The sequence below is a fragment of the Punica granatum genome, chromosome 2, assembly GCF_007655135.1.
Source record: "Punica granatum isolate Tunisia-2019 chromosome 2, ASM765513v2, whole genome shotgun sequence".
In the NCBI taxonomy this organism is placed as follows: Eukaryota; Viridiplantae; Streptophyta; class Magnoliopsida; order Myrtales; family Lythraceae; genus Punica; species Punica granatum.
Window position 1 is genome coordinate 3,966,401 of NC_045128.1, and position 20,335 is coordinate 3,986,735.

A 20,335-nucleotide genomic window follows, 5' to 3' on the forward strand; every position below is an offset into this window, starting at 1 on the left:
TATCCAGGGATTAATGCAATGTTTCTAGTTAGTTATTCGCTAAGACATTAGGGATAATTAATTTAGGGCATTAGACAATCATAGCACTGGAAGGTGTATGATTATAATTTAGAGTCCACTATTAATTAGAGATGCGGGAGCTGATTGATTAATTAGAGGTTTAAGACTTTAATTTTAAAGGCTTGATAAACTCACTTGAATAATCACATAGCTATCAGTCTATATAACATGATGGCAATCTGATTAGTGAAACTAGGGTGGATTCTGTTTTTCCCACTTTCAATTGATATATTTTCGTACAATTCTCTTTCTGCTCTTTGTGACGATTTAGGTTGATTAGTAGTTAATTAGTTAATTCTCTTAATTTGATTGCTTAGATAATAATAGAATCTAATATAGGTTTAGTACTTAATTAATCCTTGTGGGATCGACACTCTATTCATCACTATATTACTTGATCTGACCCAGTACACTTGCTGGTAGAATTTGAGCTTATTTTTATATATATTTGCAAAGGGATCAAGTTTTTGGCGCCGTTGCCGGGGATTAACTTAATATTAGACCACCTTTAGTTCTATTGTTAATTTAGGCGCACTTTACTGTGTGTTTATTTCTTGTTCTCTTTGCAGGTATTCTATGCGCAGGAGTAGAAGTGCTGAACTTCTACCATTAGATCCTGAGATAGAGCGCACCTTGCATCGGTTGAGAAGAGAGAACAGAAGAAGGGAAGAATTGCAGGTAGTTGAGATGGCAGATGATGACATCAACCGCCAAATACAGGGTGCTGCCAGAGCACTTCGAGACTATGCAGTACCTACTATTATGGGTTCTGCGATCAGAAGGCCCACTATTCCAGCTAATAACTTTGAACTGAAGCCAGCACTCATCCAGATGGTTCAATCAAATCAGTTTGGAGGATATCCCAACGAGAGTCCTGATGAGCATATTGCAGGATTCCTCCAATACTGTAACACGGTAAAGATGAATAATGTCACTGATGATGTTATTAGATTACAGCTTTTTCCTTTCTCGCTTAGGGGTAAAGCGAGAGCCTGGTTCAATTCACTGCCACAAGAGTCCATCACCACCTGGGCCGACCTTTCATCTAAGTTTCTCAGGAGATTTTTCCCACCAGCTAGGACTGCAAGATTGAGGAACGAAATCACTAACTTCACCAAGTTCAATGGTGAATCACTTTATGAGGCATGGGAGAGATTCAAGGAGGCAATCAGAAAGTGCCCACATCACGGATTGCCAGATAATCTCCTAATTGAGGTCTTCTATCTTAGCCTGGATGATACATTGAGGTCTCTAGTAGATGCTGCAGCAGGAGGCGCACTGATGGGTAAGAATTATGATGAAGCAAGTGCTTTGATAGAAGAGATGGCCTCCAGTGCACATAATTGGCAGAATGAAAGAAGTAAATCAAGAGTGGCATCAGTCAATGACATGGACACTATTGCTAATTTGACAACCCAGATTTCAGCTCTCACTACCCAGGTAAGTAAACTCACCTCAGCACATTCTTTTAATACTAATCAGGTTGCTTTTTGTGAGTTGTGTTCAGGACCACATTCGACTCTTGAATGCATGTCTAGAAATCCCTCGGCTTCACCCAATGGAGAGCAAGTGAACTTTGTCAACAACTTCCAACGGAGTAATCAAGGGCCTTATTCGAACACTTACAATCCCGGGTGGCGTAATCATCCTAATTTCTCATGGAGGAATGAGAATAATGCACTTAAACCGCCACCTGGATTCCAAAAGCAAGGCCCTGCTCAGAATGCTCCACCTCAGCAAAGTCAGTCGAGAATGGAAGAGCTCATGTTGAGCTATATGCAAAAGACTGACACCATGCTACAGAATCAACAAGCCACTATTCGAAACCTAGAGGGTCAGATTAGTCAGATTTCTCAGCAATTGAGTAATAGACCATCAGGGTCTTTACCCAGCAACACTGAAGAGAACCCCAAGGGTGTCAATGCTATAATGCTGAGGAGTGGCAAGGAATTGGAAATAGTCAATAGAAAAGCTCAAACTCAGGAGGAGAGTCCGGAGAAAGACAAAGGTAAGCAAAAGGTGGAGGAACCAAGGCAGAAGTCACTAGGGGTGAAACCGTATGTTCCTCCTGTCCCTTTTCCAGGAAGATTGAAGCAACAACAGTTGGACGCCCAATTTGCTAAATTCCTAGATGTTTTTAAAAAGCTGCAAATCAACATTCCATTTGCAGAAGCACTCCAGCAGATGCCTTCATATGCTAGATTCATGAAGGATCTGCTCACTAAAAAGAGGAAGTTTGATGGGAGTGAGCCTGTGATGCTTATAGGAGAGTGTTCTATGATTCTCCAAAAGGACTTGCCTAACTTACCACGCAAACAAAGAGATCAGGGGAGTTTCACTGTTCCTTGTACTATAGGGAATTTTCATTTTGAGAACGTTCTTATTGATTCAGGTGCAAGTATAAATTTAATGCCTCTGTCTATTTTCAGGAAACTTGGACTTGGAGAATGCAAGAAAACTCATATTACCTTGCAACTTGCTGACAGGAGTATCAAATATCCAAAGGGTATTGTTGAGAATGTCCTGGTGAAGGTAGACAAATTCATATTTCCAGTCGACTTCATAGTCTTGGAGATGGAGGAGGACAGAGAGGTGCCCATGATCCTTGGCAGACCGTTCCTTGCGACAGGTAAAGCATTAATAGATGTGGAACAAGGTAAGCTCACTTTAAGAGTTATGAATGAACAAATAACTTTTAATGTTTATGACGCCATAAAGAAATTTGATGATGGCAAATCATGTTACACCATTGATATTATTGATGAGCTTATCTCTGAGTCTGTGGAGGAGAAAGCAGGTGTGGATACAATGGAATCAGTCCTTAGGGATCTGGACGATTGGAGTGATGATGATGAGCATGAGGAAGAATCTGTGGAGAAGGTATCAGAAATCAAGGCTCGCTACTATGAGGAGCTGGGCACTAGTGCGACAAAACCAGTATCATCTTTGACACAGTCCCCGGTGCTAGAACTTAAACCATTGCCTAGCCATTTAAAATATGCCTATCTTGGAATAGATGATACTTTGCCAATAATTATCTCTTCTTCCTTGACAGGTGATCAGGAGCAACAGCTCCTAAGCGTGCTGAGAGAGCACAAGGAGGCAATAGGATGGACTATTGCAGATATCAAAGGGATCAGCCCTTTGATTTGCACTCACAGGATAATGTTGGAAGCTGAGTGCAAACCCATAGTGCAACCACAGAGGCGACTTAACCCAACTCTCAAAGAGGTAGTGAAGAAAGAAGTGCTTAAACTGTTGGATGCAGGTATTATCTATCCTATCTCAGATAGTAAATGGGTTAGTCCTGTTCAAGTAGTGCCCAAAAAGGGTGGTATGACTGTGGTTAAAAATGAGGTCAATAAATTAATCCCGACTCGTACTGTGACTGGGTGGAGAGTTTGTATAGATTACAGGAAACTAAATGATGCTACCCGTAAAGACCATTTCCCCCTCCCCTTCATTGATCAGATGCTAGAAAAACTTGCAGGGCATGATTATTATTGTTTTCTAGATGGTTATTCTGGTTACAATCAGATTCATATAGCACCCGAGGACCAGGAGAAAACCACATTTACTTGTCCTTATGGCACTTTTGCCTTTAGGAGAATGCCTTTCGGTCTCTGTAATGCACCTGCCACTTTCCAGAGGTGCATGATGTCTATATTTTCTGACATGTTAGAGAATTTTATTGAAATATTTATGGATGATTTCTCTGTTTTTGGGAAGTCATTTGAATCTTGTCTGACAAATTTAGGCTGTGTGCTTAAAAGATGTAAGGAGACTAATCTGCTTCTGAACTGGGAGAAATGTCATTTTATGGTAAGAGAGGGTATAGTCTTAGGTCACAAGGTGTCAAAGAAAGGGATTGAAGTTGATCGAGCAAAAGTGGAGATAATAGAGAAGTTGCCACCACCCACTTCAACAAAAGGAGTAAGGAGCTTCTTAGGACATGCTGGCTTCTACAGGAGATTTATCAAGGACTTTTCTAAAATCTCTAGACCTCTTTGTAATTTACTTGAAAAAGATTCTGCTTTTGTTTTTAATGACAATTGTTTGCAGGCATTCAATTTATTGAAGGAGAAACTCACTTCTGCACCAGTGATCGTTGCACCTAATTGGGAGCTTCCGTTTGAGCTGATGTGTGATGCCAGCGACTATGCTGTAGGAGCAGTACTTGGGCAAAGGAGAGGTAAGGTATTTCATGCAATATACTATGCTAGTAGAACTTTAAATGAGGCCCAAAAGAACTATGCCACAACTGAAAAGGAGCTTTTAGCAGTCATATTTGCATGTGACAAGTTTCGGCCTTATCTGATAGGTTCTAAGATCATAGTATACACAGACCATGCTGCCCTGAAATATTTGTTTGCCAAAGCTGATGCTAAACCTAGGCTAATTCGTTGGATTCTACTGCTACAAGAATTTGACCTGGAAATTAGAGACACAAAGGGAACTGAAAATGTAGTGGCTGATCACTTATCCCGTTTGGAATCTGATTGTTTAGATTCACCCATTAATGAAAAGTTCCCTGATGAACAATTGCATGTAGCAGAAATCCAAGGATTACCTTGGTATGCTGATATAGTCAATTACATGGTTAGCAACATCACACCATATGGTTTGTCATCTCAACAGAAAAAGAAATTTTTGCATGATGTGAAATACTATTTTTGGGATGAACCATATCTGTTTAAATATTGTGCTGACCAAGTAATTAGACGCTGTGTGCCTGAAACTGAACAACTTAGCATAATACAACACTGTCATTCTAAGGAAGCAGGAGGCCACTTTGGTGTGGAAAGAACTGCAACTAAGATCTTATCTTGTGGATTTTATTGGCCTAGAGTATTTCATGATTGCAGGAATTACATTATGTCTTGTGCTCCATGCCAAAGAACTGGCAATATTTCTAGGAGACATGAAGTACCACAAAATAGCATTCTTGTAATTGAGCTTTTTGATGTGTGGGGAATAGACTTTATGGGTCCTTTTCCCTCTTCTTTTTCAAATAAATATATTCTTGTGGCTGTTGATTATGTTTCAAAATGGGTAGAAGCAGTTGCTCTACAAAGTAATGATGCCAGAGTTGTAATCAGATTTTTGAAAAAGAACATCTTTTCAAGATTTGGGGTACCTAGAGCCATTATAAGTGATGGGGGATCACATTTTTGCAATCGGCAATTTGAAAAATTATTATCAAAATATGGAGTTACTCATAAAATTGCCACCCCTTATCATCCACAGACTTGTGGACAGGTTGAGGTGTCCAATAGGGAAATAAAGCGTATCTTAGAGAAAACAGTCAATGCATCTAGGAAAGATTGGTCTTTAAAACTTGATGATGCATTGTGGGCTTACAGGACAGCTTTCAAAACCCCCATAGGAATGTCCCCATACAAGATTGTTTATGGTAAATCATGTCACCTACCAGTAGAGCTTGAGCACAAAGCATATTGGGCCATAAAATACCTTAACTTTGATTTACAAGCTGCAGGTGAAAAGAGATTGCTCCAATTGAATCAGATGGCTGAGATGAGAGAGGAAGCATATGAAAATGCTAGGATATACAAGGAGCGAGCCAAGCGATGGCATGATAGGAACATCCTAAAGCGAGAGTTTTTGCCTGGTCAGAAAGTCCTATTATACAACTCTCGCTTGAAGTTGTTCCCAGGTAAGTTAAAATCTCGATGGTCTGGACCATTTGTTATTTCTAATGTTTTTCCCTATGGTGCAGTTGAGCTGAAGTCAGAAGATGACCGCACTTTTAAAGTAAACGGTCATCTTCTCAAGCATTACTTTGAAGGGGAAAATATTGATGGTGATGCCACTACGGTGGATCTAGCAAATTCGGTTGAAGAATTGGAAAAGTCGAACTAGCGACTATAAACTAAGTGCTTCATGGGAGGCAGCCCATGTCTGAGAGCTAAAGTCCCTGTTGGCTCTCAATTCTTTTGCTTCATTTGTTTTATTTTGATTTGCTGTTGGTTTGTACTTTATCAAGCACCCACTCATTGGGTAGACTTGGGATATTTGCTATTTGATTGTTTTAGTTAAGATGGATTATCTGCTATTTTTGTTCTTTTTGTTGTTTTCTTTTTGTTTTTGAAGCCAGGGTGGATAACAACTGCTGACTCTCTCTATTGCTATACCAGTTGGAACTCCAATTGCTTCAACTTAATTTTTCGAAACCGGGGAAGTACTAGTATCTCTTTTTCTCTCATGTTCTTTATTTTTATTTTCGTTTTACTAGAGCTACATTAGGAACAGTGAGGACACTGTTTAATCTAAGTGTGGGGAAGGGAGATACTAAACAGATGGAGTATAAAATTGAGTATAGTGTTGATGTCTGAATTCTGTGATTTAATTTGTTACTCATGACATCTGATGCCTGTCTTTGTTGATAAATAGTTATACTTCCCTGTCACCTTGAATTATAATTGTCCTTAAGTTATCTGGCAATTGTTAGGCCAAATTCTTTTTTTTTTTAATTTTTTTTAATTATTGAAATCTAGAGATTGTACGAAGAATACTGTTGATAGCATTTGTTCAGGAATTGTTTGAAAAAAATTGACTCACTTAGGCGCCCTACTCACCACTGTTGTGATTTTTGTACTTAGTTAAAATTAATTAGTCAAATCTTTAGAAATCAAATTTACCTAGTTTTTAGCCCTAGAGTTTGAAGTTTAAGAGTCGGTCAAGTCCTTAAGTGAAAAATAAACAGGTCTACTTCTAAGCAAAGTTAGTTAGTATATCCTCTTTTTAATTATTCTAATAGCACTTTAACATTTAGTGAAAGAGGTAGAAGAAGCTTTGTACTTAGTGATTCCTATAAAAGAAGTCTGAAAAGTGTTAGTGAGCATTCAAAAAAAAAAAGCAAGCATAGCCTTTACTCCAATGACTCAAGAATTGAGTTATGAGTATCCTAACTTGAATGTTAGAGTGAGGAAGAGTTCGTAGGGGTCCCTTTAAAACCCGGTCACTTGGGTGATGAGCCCGGGATGTGCCGACTCAATGAACTCACTATAACGAGAAGAGCGGAAAGGCACAAGTTCAAACAAAAATTGGACTTGAAAAAAAAAAAATTTTGCTTCTTAAACAGAAAGGAAAAATTGAATGCAAAAACAAAAAAATAAATTAAGACTTGTAATAAAAAGGAAGAAAACCTAGGGACGAAGCAGATACCATATGCTTTCACTACCTTGTTGACTTGCTTAGAGGGAAAATTAGAGGGATTATATGCCTGCTAACAGCTATGAAGTTTAAATGTGTATTTTTCCTTATAGGACTGAGTATTTACTTTTGAAATAGAAATCTTAGGCTAAACGCTTGGATTAAAATTTGCTTTCTCTAGATTAGCTGGTTAATTTCAACTGTAGTACTCTGATCACATGTTTCCAGTTTGGTTTGAGCAGTGGGCACCACAAAATAACGAGTAATAAATTATGAGATATCAAATGCTTAAATCAGTGAATATGAAAATTTGTACTCTCTCTGATAGATTTCTTTCCTTGGTCTTATTTATTTTGCTTGAGGACAAGCAAAAGTTCAAGTGTGGGGAAGTTGATAAGGGCATATTATACTCATATTTTATTGTGCAATTCATGTTAAATTATTATTAATTTTATAGAAATTATAAGAAGTCGGTGCTTAATTATGTGTAATTTGATATTGTAGGTCTTTGAGGACTTAGATGGAATTACGAGCAATATTGAGGAGTTTTGCGCAATTTGGAGCCAGCATATATCTTTCGGAAATCTTTTTTTTGTTGTGGATATAAATACTCCTCATAACAAGATTAGGAAACCCTAGGGGGGGAGCCATCTTTCACCATTCTTTTAACCTAGAGAGTTTTTGGAGAGGGTCTTGTCTGGAGCCGTCACCTGGATCAATTGATTTGAAGCGAAGAATTGTGGAAGAGATAATTCCTTAAAAGAATTGTTGGGTTTTTGTTTTAGGATTCAATATCTTGAGTTTACTGCTGAATATGAATTCTATTGCAATGACTCCTTGGAATTATAATTGTGTTTTCAATTCCATGATATTCTAAGCTTCTTTTGTGGGAATATGATGAAACCCTAGGTAGCTAATATGATGATTGTCGCCATGTTATAGGATTAATAGATGTGTTGATGATTCATGATTGCAATTCCTATAATTTCAATTTTAATTCTTAATTGGTTATAATTGTTAGAAACACTATTGATACGGGAGTTGATATAGTGTTTGTTAGGAATTCTTGATTAGACTAATTAGTTAAATGCGATAGCTGCGTTAATTAGTTTAATTAGAGATTATCCAGGGATTAATGCAATGTTTCTAGTTAGTTATTCGCTAAGACATTAGGGATAATTAATTTAGGGCATTAGACAATCATAGCACTGGAAGGTGTATGATTATAATTTAGAGTCCACTATTAATTAGAGATGCGGGAGCTGATTGATTAATTAGAGGTTTAAGACTTTAATTTTAAAGGCTTGATAAACTCACTTGAATAATCACATAGCTATCAGTCTATATAACATGATGGCAATCTGATTAGTGAAACTAGGGTGGATTCTGTTTTTCCCACTTTCAATTGATATATTTTCGTACAATTCTCTTTCTGCTCTTTGTGACGATTTAGGTTGATTAGTAGTTAATTAGTTAATTCTCTTAATTTGATTGCTTAGATAATAATAGAATCTAATATAGGTTTAGTACTTAATTAATCCTTGTGGGATCGACACTCTATTCATCACTATATTACTTGATCTGACCCAGCACACTTGCTGGTAGAATTTGAGCTTATTTTTATATATATTTGCAAAGGGATCATCAGCCAATGGTGCTGTTTCTTTCTTTTCTTTCTTTCTTTTTTTTTTCCCTGTGTTTCTGGTTTCAAGTAATAGTCAGAAGCATGACTACAGCCTATTGCATGATAGGGGTATTACTTGCCACCCCATTCTATGTAGGATCTCGCGGATCGCACCCTAGGCAAAAAAGAGACGAAATGAGTGGCTTTCCAATATGTGGTGCAGAATAACATAGTATGCACAGATGGGTCAAGGGAGGTTCATGGGCAGGATTTGGGGCGGCTGGATCTTTCACAAATCCAAACACTTTAGAAAGGGTTAGTCTCCAAACCCTTTCCACTAAGTTGACGGATTCCCAGTAGAAATCTGTCTTTTACCTGTAAATAAACTCTCAGCCATTATAAATAAAAAAAAACCTGAATAATAGCTATAACAAATCAAATATTATATCAAACGAGTTTTAAGAATAAAAACATCGATTACATTTATATCACTCTCGAAACAGTTTAATAACATCGAGTTTTATCAATACAATGAGGAGGAAACAATAGATTTTGATGGAACTGCATGATAGTTCGAGAAGATCGCTACTTGACCGATAAAGAGAGGCTGGAACAGTAGAGAGAGTGAAGCGGAGATGGCAGGCACGAGTAGAAAATGTTAAGAGTGAGGGTGATGGGTGAACACTAATTGAAGGTTATTTTGTAAAATTAACAAATGAATGAGGAAATATTACTAATTATACCTTAATGGATTTGGTACGGATTTCATGCAAAATACCAAACTCTCTCCAAACCCTCCAGGGTTTTGACGAAGAATCACCGAACCATTCCTGTGACCTAATGGGCAAAACCCTTTAATTATCTTGTTGGACTTGGGAATGGTCAAAAACCCTTCATAGAAACCCATGAACAACTCTATATGGGTGCAAGCATGGTTTTAAAGCCTTTATACTATTAATAAATGAATGCATGGTAGTAATTCTTAACGTATTTGATCTTATATTATATCGATTATTTTTCATAAATAAATGATTTGTATTTGTAGCAAGAAGTATGTTATGCAAAACAGAACATACAGCCTGGATTGTCGTGATGAGAAATCTGCAATGTGGGCCATTTATTAAGAACAATGAGTTGCGAAACTCAGCTAGGACTTATGGTTTTTTAAGATTTATCGAAGATTAAGATCGAACACCAAAATAAATCAGATAAGACTTGACAACGAAAAATTATTCACACGGAAACTGATTTGCAAGGGATTCGTATATGAGAATATTATGGAATGCATTGCATGTCTGTATAGCTAGCGGGACTGTGGGGGATCAAGGCAGGTCATATAACAAATTGAATCGAGTGGAAATCAACTTAATCGAAATCATTTCTTATAAGAATTGATTTCAACTAGAGTGTAAAAAGTGAGTGTTTGATTTACTTATATACATAATTTAGATATAGATATTAGAAAGTTGAAGAGCAAGGATATTCACTTGTTCGGGGTACGTAAAATTCTCCTACTGGTCATTCAAATTTCACTTCATCGAAGAAGATTGTCTTCTTACAATTATCCTATAGCAGTCCACCAGGAAAAAAATAAAATAAAATCCTGTGGCTTTTTCTATTTTTGGATAAGTCTCCTATAGATTATATATATACATAATATGAGTTTTCTCTGTCATGTATAGTCTCAATTTATTTGTCTTGTAATTAAGAATCCATTAGATCGAACTTTTCTTGCATTTTAACATTGAATGCTCGGAATCCAGCAGATATGGTAAAATATCAGAATCTTCATCATCATAGTCTTGGAAATTAGTGTGACTAAGCTTGACAGAATACAATTTATTTCTTTACATATATCGATTTAGAAATATACTTGCTCTTATAATAATAATAATAATAATGATAACAGCGTATTTCTCTACATTTATTAAAATTTTTATTACATTATAAACGTAATTTTCTTACAATAGGGGGCAAAAAAAACTCAGTTTGTGACAAGTATAAAATTCTGATAAATAAATTACTATGAAGATGAATGAAATTAAATATCGAATTTCTCAAAATTTGATGAAGTATTTGATCAGATCCCCAAATACATATTTTTTCAGATATTAAATATTTATATGACATTACTCATTTATATATTATTTTTGTACTTCAAAAAATATATTAAATGTCGAATTTCTTTTGAAACCAATTGTCCGAGTATAATTTTTTATTCAAACAAATAGTTGAAGTATAAATTTTCTGTTTCATCTGTTTATATTAAGAAGAAATTAAATATTATCCTCATGAAGAAAAAAGTACCTTGGTACATTATAAATATTTAAGTTTTAATGAAATTTTCCCAACGTAATTAATTGAAAAAGCAATATCATCAAATTTTCATATGTGAATCTCAGTTCTTCAATAGTCAGACTCATTTTTCCATTTTTTACATCTTTAATGGAAAAAAAAAATTGTACCATGATTGAGGGTCAAATGCACCAAAAAAAATTATGTTCTGCGCGCCCGTAATGGACCGTAAAGAAACAACCCATCACGAATGTTTTTATTCGAGGAAATCAATCTAGCTATGATCACGTGATTGATCCAGTCTAAAGATCGGCTTTGAGGTGGACTACTTGGGAGCGACTCCTTCAAAGGAGTGCTCCGTTAGGGTGAGAGAGTGTCATCGAGTCGATTAGAACTACGAGCATCATCTGCGACATATCTATGAGGGCGACGAAACCATAAGTCATATGCTTACAAGTGGATCTAGAACGAAGTGATTTTATCTTCTCGTGCAGGATTCATCGAGTTATCTCGATATGCTAGCTCACCTAGCTGCGATGTGCCGGAATAAAAATAAATACAATCAAATCATATATCCATCTGTATGTTATTTCCATGGTACCATATTCTAGGCACGCTCTAGGTCCAAAACTTTACTAGAAAACCCTTCTACATATAACGATTTCGAATTTTTACAAAGTTAATACAGACACAGAAAAGATCAAGTAAATCGAAAACAATTCGATTCTATAGCATCAAAATAAACCCGACTCTTTTCGCTCTTCTATAGCATCAAAATCGAAAACAATTCGATGTAATTATGGAAATCAGTTACATGGTGGTAGGAGAAATTAAATAGAGCCATTATTAATTAATTAATCAAACCATTGCAAAGACTTGAAAAAGGATGGGCCGCCGTTGACCGGAAATTGAATTTGAACGTCCATGGACCGGTCAACGGAGAAAGAAGCGTTTTTGCTTCGTGCATGCGAATCAGCTGATCAGAACCTGACCTTAATAAATCCAACTAAACGACGTCGGAATTCGAGGTGATTTGTTTAATCGGCTCTGTAATCAGTAGCGTCATTAACTCCCGTACTTGCATCGGAGTTGATAAAATAAGTAATTTGGTGATCAATTGCGATCAGGCGGTCAACTAGCTTGTATTTGGTTATCGTGTTTAATAATAATTCAACACAACTTGATTTTGTGCTGTGATTGTAAATATTGATAAATACATTGATGTATGAGAGTATAAATATATATATATATATATATGTGAATATATATATAATTTATTATTAAAAAATTGATATGTATATATAGATGTAAAAATATATATATAATTTATTATTAAAAAATTAATTTAAAAATGATTAAAAAATATAAGAGAGAATTCATTATTAAATTAGAGAAATAAATAAATAAATTTGGTAAAAAGTCGAGCTAAATTGAGTTGAATTGAATTTTGATTTTAATTAATTTGTAATGATTGTATTGTTGAATTAAGAAAAAATATATGAAAAAGTAATGTATAGTTGAGAGAAAATTGTATTATTGAATTGTGAAAAAAAAAGTAATGAATAGTTGAGAGAATTTAATATAAAAATTGAATTGAATTGTTAAAAAAATTAAAAAAATAATAATTGTGTTGTTGAATTGAAGGTAAGTAGAGTTGAATTTAGTTGAGATACTAAACCAAACAAATTTAGTTTTAAAATCAAATAAAGCCAGTCACGCCAATCAAATCATATGCATTGATGAATGCGGGCTCCACTTGTTGTCAGATAGATTGATAGATTACGGATTAAACATTGACTGCTCGTTGACAAAATCACGTTAAGTTCAAACATGATTTAGTCTCGATTAAGAGTGCGTTTAGATTTAGAATTGAGTTGAGTTGAGTTATGATTTTAATTAATTTGTAATGATTGTATTGTTGAATTATGAGAAAATATGTGAAAATATAATAAATAATTGAAAGAAAGTAATGATTAAGTAATGATTGTATTATTGAATTGTGAAAAAATAATGAATAGTTGAGAGAATTTAATATTAAAAATTAAATTAAATGGTTAAAAAAATTAAAAAAATTTTAAAAATAATGATTGTGATGTTGAATTAGAGATAAATGGAGTTGAGTTGAAAAATTTTTAAAAAACAAACACTGCCTAATAAACTTTAACGATCGGATAAGGCTAGTCTTCGTTAGGAAGATGCGTATGTAAAATGATCTCATGGAGATATAAACAGTGATTTGACCCTCTAAGCCTAACATAAATCCCGTGAATTTTAATCACATATAATTCTTTTTGCCTTACTTCTAAATTTAAAGGGTTAATAATAATAAAAAATACAAACTCGAGACAAAATAATAGTACGAGAATTTCCAACCGCGAGATCGTGTTCAGTCTTGATTAGGCTGAATTTAGCATGATTTAGTGAACCTCCGCTGATACTCTCGATCACATGATCTTGCAGTGGATAGAGTATAAGAATAAATATAAATTGTTCGTAGTTATTCTCTATTTCTACAGTAGAACTATAGTCACTTTTGTACACCAAAAAAAGAAAAAAGGAACTGTAGACACTTGACCCAGTAAATTTGATCGCAATTCCTCTCTTATAAACTACAAGTTCCACAAACGATTCACGCTATGTACATTACTACTTATCGAATAGATATTCATACCTGAAGTAGGACAAAGTTATCTGCAAATTAAAGGTTTGCATATAAAATAAGATTTCTTTTATGCCAAAAAAATTATTTATTTTTGGAAAATTCTAATGGTGAAATCTTCAAAAGTGAAGATATGGTGCACGCAATTATTTCTAAAAATCGATGTAGAATATTAAAAGTTGGGACCACTTTCTTAGCAAGCCACGTAGAATGTAGGATGGTTCTCCTTACGTGACACTTAGTGTGACTGTTAATAATAAATTCACAAATGTTATAGTGTTGTGGTGTCATCTCACTTTTTGAAATCGAAATATCTGAAATATGTAAAAACCATACTATAATGGATTTTAAAATAAAAATAGCTCCTGGAGGTACGCTTAATTCTTCCACGCGAGACGGTTGTTGAGGAGAGAAATTTAAGAGTAAAGAGTAATTTATTGTAGACTTATACTGCTTTTTCCTTTTGAATTTTGTCGATTTACTATTATTTTCCTTTCACAATGGAGCAGATGTATGGATCGTAAACAATGAACTGGGAAGTGAAGTGCACCAGAAAAAGGTTAAGAAACTTCTCCATGTTGGGAGTTACCACATCATATTGTAAGCAAGCATATATATATATATGTAATACTTACAAATGTTTCGCTATTCATGATATTAAGGATTATAATTTTTACATGTGCAGTTTTAATAAATATTAAAAGAAGAAAATTGTTTGCCCCAAGAACTATACGCGGGCCCGTTGTCTAGTTTAAGTAAATTCCATCAAAATTCATGTAATTTATTAACAATATAAATAAGATTTTTTTTTGAAATCTAAGTAAGAATTTAATGTTTTGTTCAGTTTCAGAATATAATTCAACTCGACTCCATTCCACTTTATTCTTCTTTTAATTCAACAATATAATTATTATTATTTTTTATATTTTGTTTCAGTTTAATAATAAATTCTCTCGTATATTTTTTCTTAACCATCATTACAATTGATTTTTAATACTAAATTCTATCAACTATTCATTACTTTTTGTCATTTTCTCTAATTTTATATTCTCTCACATACTTTTTTTAATCGTTATTACAAATAATTTTTCCCAATTATTTTGTCTTCAAACTATACTCTGAAACCTCACGCCCACTAAGTAATTTACCCTAATAATTTCTCCAAATATATATAACTTACTTAAAGATATGTAATTTACTAAAAAAATTAAACTATTTTTACCATAATTTCTTTTTTTTATACATTATAGTATTTGAAAGTCTAATTAATCATGACTAATCTAAGTTGAACTATATCAATCCACTTTTACAATGATTGGACCACCTTTTAGTTGCTAGAGAAGTAAAGTGGGAGACCGGCAGCCTAATAAAGGCTTGGTTTGAAAGTATTGCTGCTGAAATAAAAGTGCTTAGAAATTATTACTGAAAAATAAGTACCGATTTAGAATAAATAAAAGTGTTCGGAAGTCAACAATTTAAAACTGCTAAAATTAAAATTAATATTTAAAATAAAAAAAAAATAAGTAAAAACAGTTTTTATATGCATCTATCAATATACTAAAGAAAATCACGTTTCTAATCGTCGAAATCAACTAAACCGTGATTTTGAAGTAGTTTGTCAAACATTGTTCATACTTAAAAATAGCAGAAAAGGCACTTATGCAATCATTGTTGCACTTCCAAACAAAGCTGAGTTAGTTTATGACTAAAAGATGTGACTTCCTTGAAAAAGTCTAAGTTCGTGTCATTCCAAAAATTATATAGGAGAATACTCTCTCGTTAGCCACCTTCACGATTTGTGGTCCGACTGATATGTCATTCGGGCTTCCAATTTATTCATCTAAACTGTCGAACACCCCCGTTATTAAAAAAAATAATAAAAAAATTAAAGAAGAAGAAGTGGGAGATTTGGGAAGCATTGATGATGGGGAGAAGGAGCTTAAAGGGGGAAAAAGAAATGATGATGGGGAAAAGGGGAGGCTAATGATGTTGTGGTAGCACAGGGAATAATAATCTCCTGTCTCTCTGTAATAATGGGAAAATGGGACCCCACACAAACAGCATCGTCCTATTCCATCCATCTTTCCTTCCTGTTGATGCGGACGGTCCGTCACGCCGGGGTCGTTCTTTCGCCATCTCACACCGTACGGACAAACGCCACCGGCCGACCTATACGGCTATGCCCCCCCCTTCTCCCTATTGGTCCCCCCTGCTGTCACGTGCAGCGAACCTTAGATTAGGGTGGTCCTCCCCTTCCCTCCCTCCCTCTCATTAGATTCACTACACAACAGCACAATGGGGAAAGACGGTAATTACTCTCCACGTGGGCAAATCTAGGGCGGATAATATTTGACACGACACGAATACGATACGGAGTTAAATGGGTTCGGGTTAGACATTTTTGGTATTCGGTTTAAACGGATCCAACCCGTTTAGACACAGTTAATAAACGTACCTTGCCGAGTTGAACCCGTGTAATCCGATTATACACGATTAAATATGTTTATTTAGACGTATTTAATCGTGTTATTTAATCGTATAACCCGTTAATTCGTTTATCTAACTGAATTTACTAAAATACCATTCAACTAACCTAATTTTGAATGGTTAACCGGGTTGAATAAACAAGTCGTGTTAACGTGTCCAGATAACCGAATATAATCGTGTCGTGTCTGAATACGTGTACCTATTATGACACGTTTCGATAAAGAGGTTTAAACGTTACGGGTTAATACGGATATAAACGTGTCGTGTTTGTGTATGTGAAACCTGACCCGTTTAATAATCGTGTCGTGTATGGGTACTGACTTCGATGTCACGAACCCGTTTAAACACGACACGTATAAACACCACACGATACAAATTGTCACCCCTAGGCAAATCAATGTTGTGCCCTATCTATTAGTAATCACAAAATTTAATCGGAATTCCGAAGTTAAACGTGTTTTTGTGCTATACTCTCCGGATGCACACGTCCTCCTAGAATGTGATCCTTGATTTTTTTTGTACAACCGTGTGGGTGGGTGACATTTTAGGTTTCCTTGTCGAGAATCCCGCATTTATAGAGGTGTATGCACTGATCAATTTGTTATCGAGTTATATTGCTTTTTTCCTTTTGGATTCTGTTAATTTACTATCGTCTCTCTTTCATAGTTGATGGATATATTGATTGTAAACACTGGATTGGGGGTGAAGTGCTCTAGAAAAAAGGTTAAGGAACTTTTCCGATCGAGACAGTAACCACATCATATTGTAAGTAAGCACATATACGTGCTATTTACAAGTATATCGCTATTCACAATATTAACTGGTTATATTTTACATTTGTGTTTTTAATAAATTGGAGAATTGTTCAATCCAATGCACCAACCCGTTGTCTAGTTGATATTAATCGCTCAAGTAACGACCTCCCGTTATTATAGATTGTATTTTACGTGCTCACCACATTAATTATTGCGAGCAAATGTAATTTAAGATCCATGCTTGATTGAACCATCTATCTATCTATATATAAAGTTGTAACCCGAGTAATAAATGTGATATAAAGGTAAATGTTATAATATAATAGGATTAAAAAAGTAAATCTATATCTAAATACGTTTGATTAATTTTTTATTGTTAATCAATTCCAATTTAATTACTATATATTTGATTAATATGTATATTATATATAGATTTTACAAAAGAAAATGACTTTTATGAAATAATAATAATTTGCGTCTAATTTATATTGAATTAATTTCGAGAAAAGAAAGATAGAGAAACAAGCTTGGGTTAATTTTCTTTATTGTCATAATGAATTTTTTCAAGAAAAAAAGAAAACGAAATTTCTATCTGAAAAATCTCTAATACATTATTTTTGGACTTTCAAAATATATTTTAGTTAATGGACTTCTTTTTTGTCTCAATGTCAGCCTCGGCGTCAGATGTAAAAGTAAAGCTCATTGATGTATTCATTTGACCTAAAAAAACTTCACATGCAGATAAGTTATAATTATAGATTAGAAAAGGGAGAATTTATCTTGAATTGCAATATCTTTGCCAAAAACTTATATATATATATTAGTTTATGTGCTTCTTTTTTACCTGAATTTCTATTAAACAAACAAAGGCTTACAAGGGGATGGAGCTATTTGTATTATAAAAGCTCAAGTCGATAAGATGCGATGTTCAACCCTCTTCTAAAATTAGAATTATCTTTGTATATTTTCAATGTGGAATTTAAGGATCCTTGACACTCGTCCTTATACGCAGCTTGGATTCATAGCCGGGATGAGATTGGACGAGAAGTGAAGTTCACACGCTAATGTGTATCATGAGTGCAATTGCAAACACGTGTGCCCTTAATCGAAGCGCCCTTATTGGCATGTGTCCTTATTGGCTGCACTCCAATATATTAGGCTTGGTGTGGTGCGAACGCGCACGAATGCGTAAAATCGTGACTCTTATACTATATTAAACATCCAAGGGCCTACAAAGGGTTGGGCCCATTTGCATCATAAAAGTTCAAACTGATAGGATGCGAGACTCAACTTTCTTTAAACCTAGGATTATCATTGTATATTTCCAACTTGGGATCTAAGTATCCTCAACAAGACTCAACATCCAATGTAAAAGCATAGATAATTGACGTACCGATAAGTTATAATTATAGATTAAATAGAAGAACTCCTCTTGAATTACATTCTTTTGCCAAAAGTATCATGAAGTAAAGAATATGAAAATATATATAATGTTTGATAGCAATATTTTAACTGTTTAGTAAATACTAAAACAATTAACATTTAGAGTATTTACACTCATTCAAGAATAATTATAGTAACTGTTTTTACAAATTAATGCTCTGTTTGATTTTACAATCACATTTTAAAAATTTGAACTCTAACTTTAACTCTACTCATTACAAAACAAAAATCAACAACACAATTATTATTTTTTTATTTTTCTTCATTTTTTTAACCATTTAATTCAATTTTTAATATTAAATTCTCTTAATTATTCATTACTTTTTCACAATTCAACAATACAATTATTACTTTTTCTCAACTATTCATTTCTTTTTCATACTTTTTCTCACAATTCAACAACACAATCATTATAATCCAATTAAAATAAAAACTCAACTCTACTTAACTCTAAAACCAAACACACAATAATAATTTGGTATTAGTTGGATTTTATTATGATTAGAATTGGTGATATTTTAAGGGAAGTAATTGCTACAATCAATTACATCCTTGATCGCACACCACACAGTTATATACGAGTAGGTTTAGAAAAAGCTCCATTGCCAAAGAGGGACATCATGATGATCTGATATTCGCCCATTTTCTGTTTCCTGCTACAATAGTATATATTTTTGTGGAGTCAATTATGGAACAAGAAGAACGAAGTCTTCCCATATCAGAGTCCATGGTTGCTTTCTATCAAGTAATTTGCATGGGCTGAATATATTAGTTGTTAATGTTTTCACTCTTCCATACGATTAATTTTTTTAAGCTAAAAAACCGGTTCGATCTTCAAGATAAAGGTTTAAGTTGTTATGTTTTTTCAGCTCATATTATGAATTTTTACTTTTAGTTCATCCTTGAACCTTCGTCAATTTTTGTTTAAGTATAAATTACCCTATTTTCTAATATAAGATCAATCATTATTTATTTTATCTTTTTTTCTATTTTATAATTACTCATTTGGCTTCTAGCTAAGTAAATCTCTTCAAGATATAGCTACGTAAATATCTTAAATATGTATATTTAGCACCCTGATCTCATGTAGTAAGTATTGTAATAAACATGAATTAAGTAGCAAAAGTTGGATGATGTGAGATATTATATAGAAAATTTGCAATACTATATACCAACCAATAATTATATTTCCAAAGACATTTATACCTTTTTCTTGGATTCTATAGTTTATAACATCATATTAAAATATATTATTTTGTTTCTTACAATTCACAAGCAATGCTTGCATTAATATTCTGCAGAAATCATATATCTAATGACAAAATAAATTTTTTAACATCTTATTTTCTAGAATTAACCGTATAAAACTCATGGGAATATATAGTTATTCTTACGCAATCCTTTTCACATAATATTTGTCTTGAATTGTCCTAAGATTTATGCCAGAAGTATTTTGGATGCTTGCTTTTATACAACATTGTGCGATTGAATTTCAAAATCTTATGAGTTTGTTCGGTTATCTTTTCATTTCTTCACTTTTTTTACAACTTCTAATTATCTTTCTTCGATTCGTAATATTTTATGTCGCAATGAAGAAATTGTCCTTAATATCTTTTGTGGACTATGTAGTTTCATAAAATTGAATTAGTTTTACTATTTTTTATAATTGTAACAGTTTGTATTTTACTTTGATTTGGCGATTTTAGTAATTTATTGAATTCATAAATTTCTTGTTAATATTTTATTTTGTCCTATCAACTGACAAAATTCACTTTCTTTGATCACATAAGTTTCTATATTTAATATTTATTCTATGGAGAAAATAAAAGTAAAATCCAT

At 33.8% G+C, this 20,335-nt stretch overlaps 1 protein-coding gene and 1 non-coding gene across 2 annotated transcripts; one reads left to right on the forward strand and one right to left on the reverse strand.

Moving 5' to 3' along the window:
- Positions 1-636: 636 nt before the first annotated feature.
- On the forward strand, positions 637-2,590 carry LOC116197127. The gene is made up of 2 exons (XM_031527156.1): positions 637-2,458; positions 2,547-2,590. The coding sequence occupies exons 1-2, from the start codon at positions 637-639 to the stop codon at positions 2,588-2,590; spliced, it is 1,866 nt and encodes a 621-aa protein (XP_031383016.1).
- On the reverse strand, positions 1,147-1,253 carry LOC116198294. The gene has a single exon (XR_004155233.1). It is a non-coding gene; the product is annotated as a small nucleolar RNA R71 (small nucleolar RNA).
- Positions 2,591-20,335: the final 17,745 nt, after the last annotated feature.

What these genes read in the sequence shown, in the direction of transcription:
- LOC116197127 (XM_031527156.1), top strand. Translation starts at nt 637, where the DNA reads ATGCGCAGGAGTAGAAGTGCTGAACTTCTACCATTAGATCCTGAGATA. An exon ending in TCTTATTGATTCAGGTGCAA is followed by an intron (nt 2,459 to 2,546) that starts GTATAAATTTAA and finishes ACTTGCTGACAG; the next exon opens with GAGTATCAAATATCCAAAGG.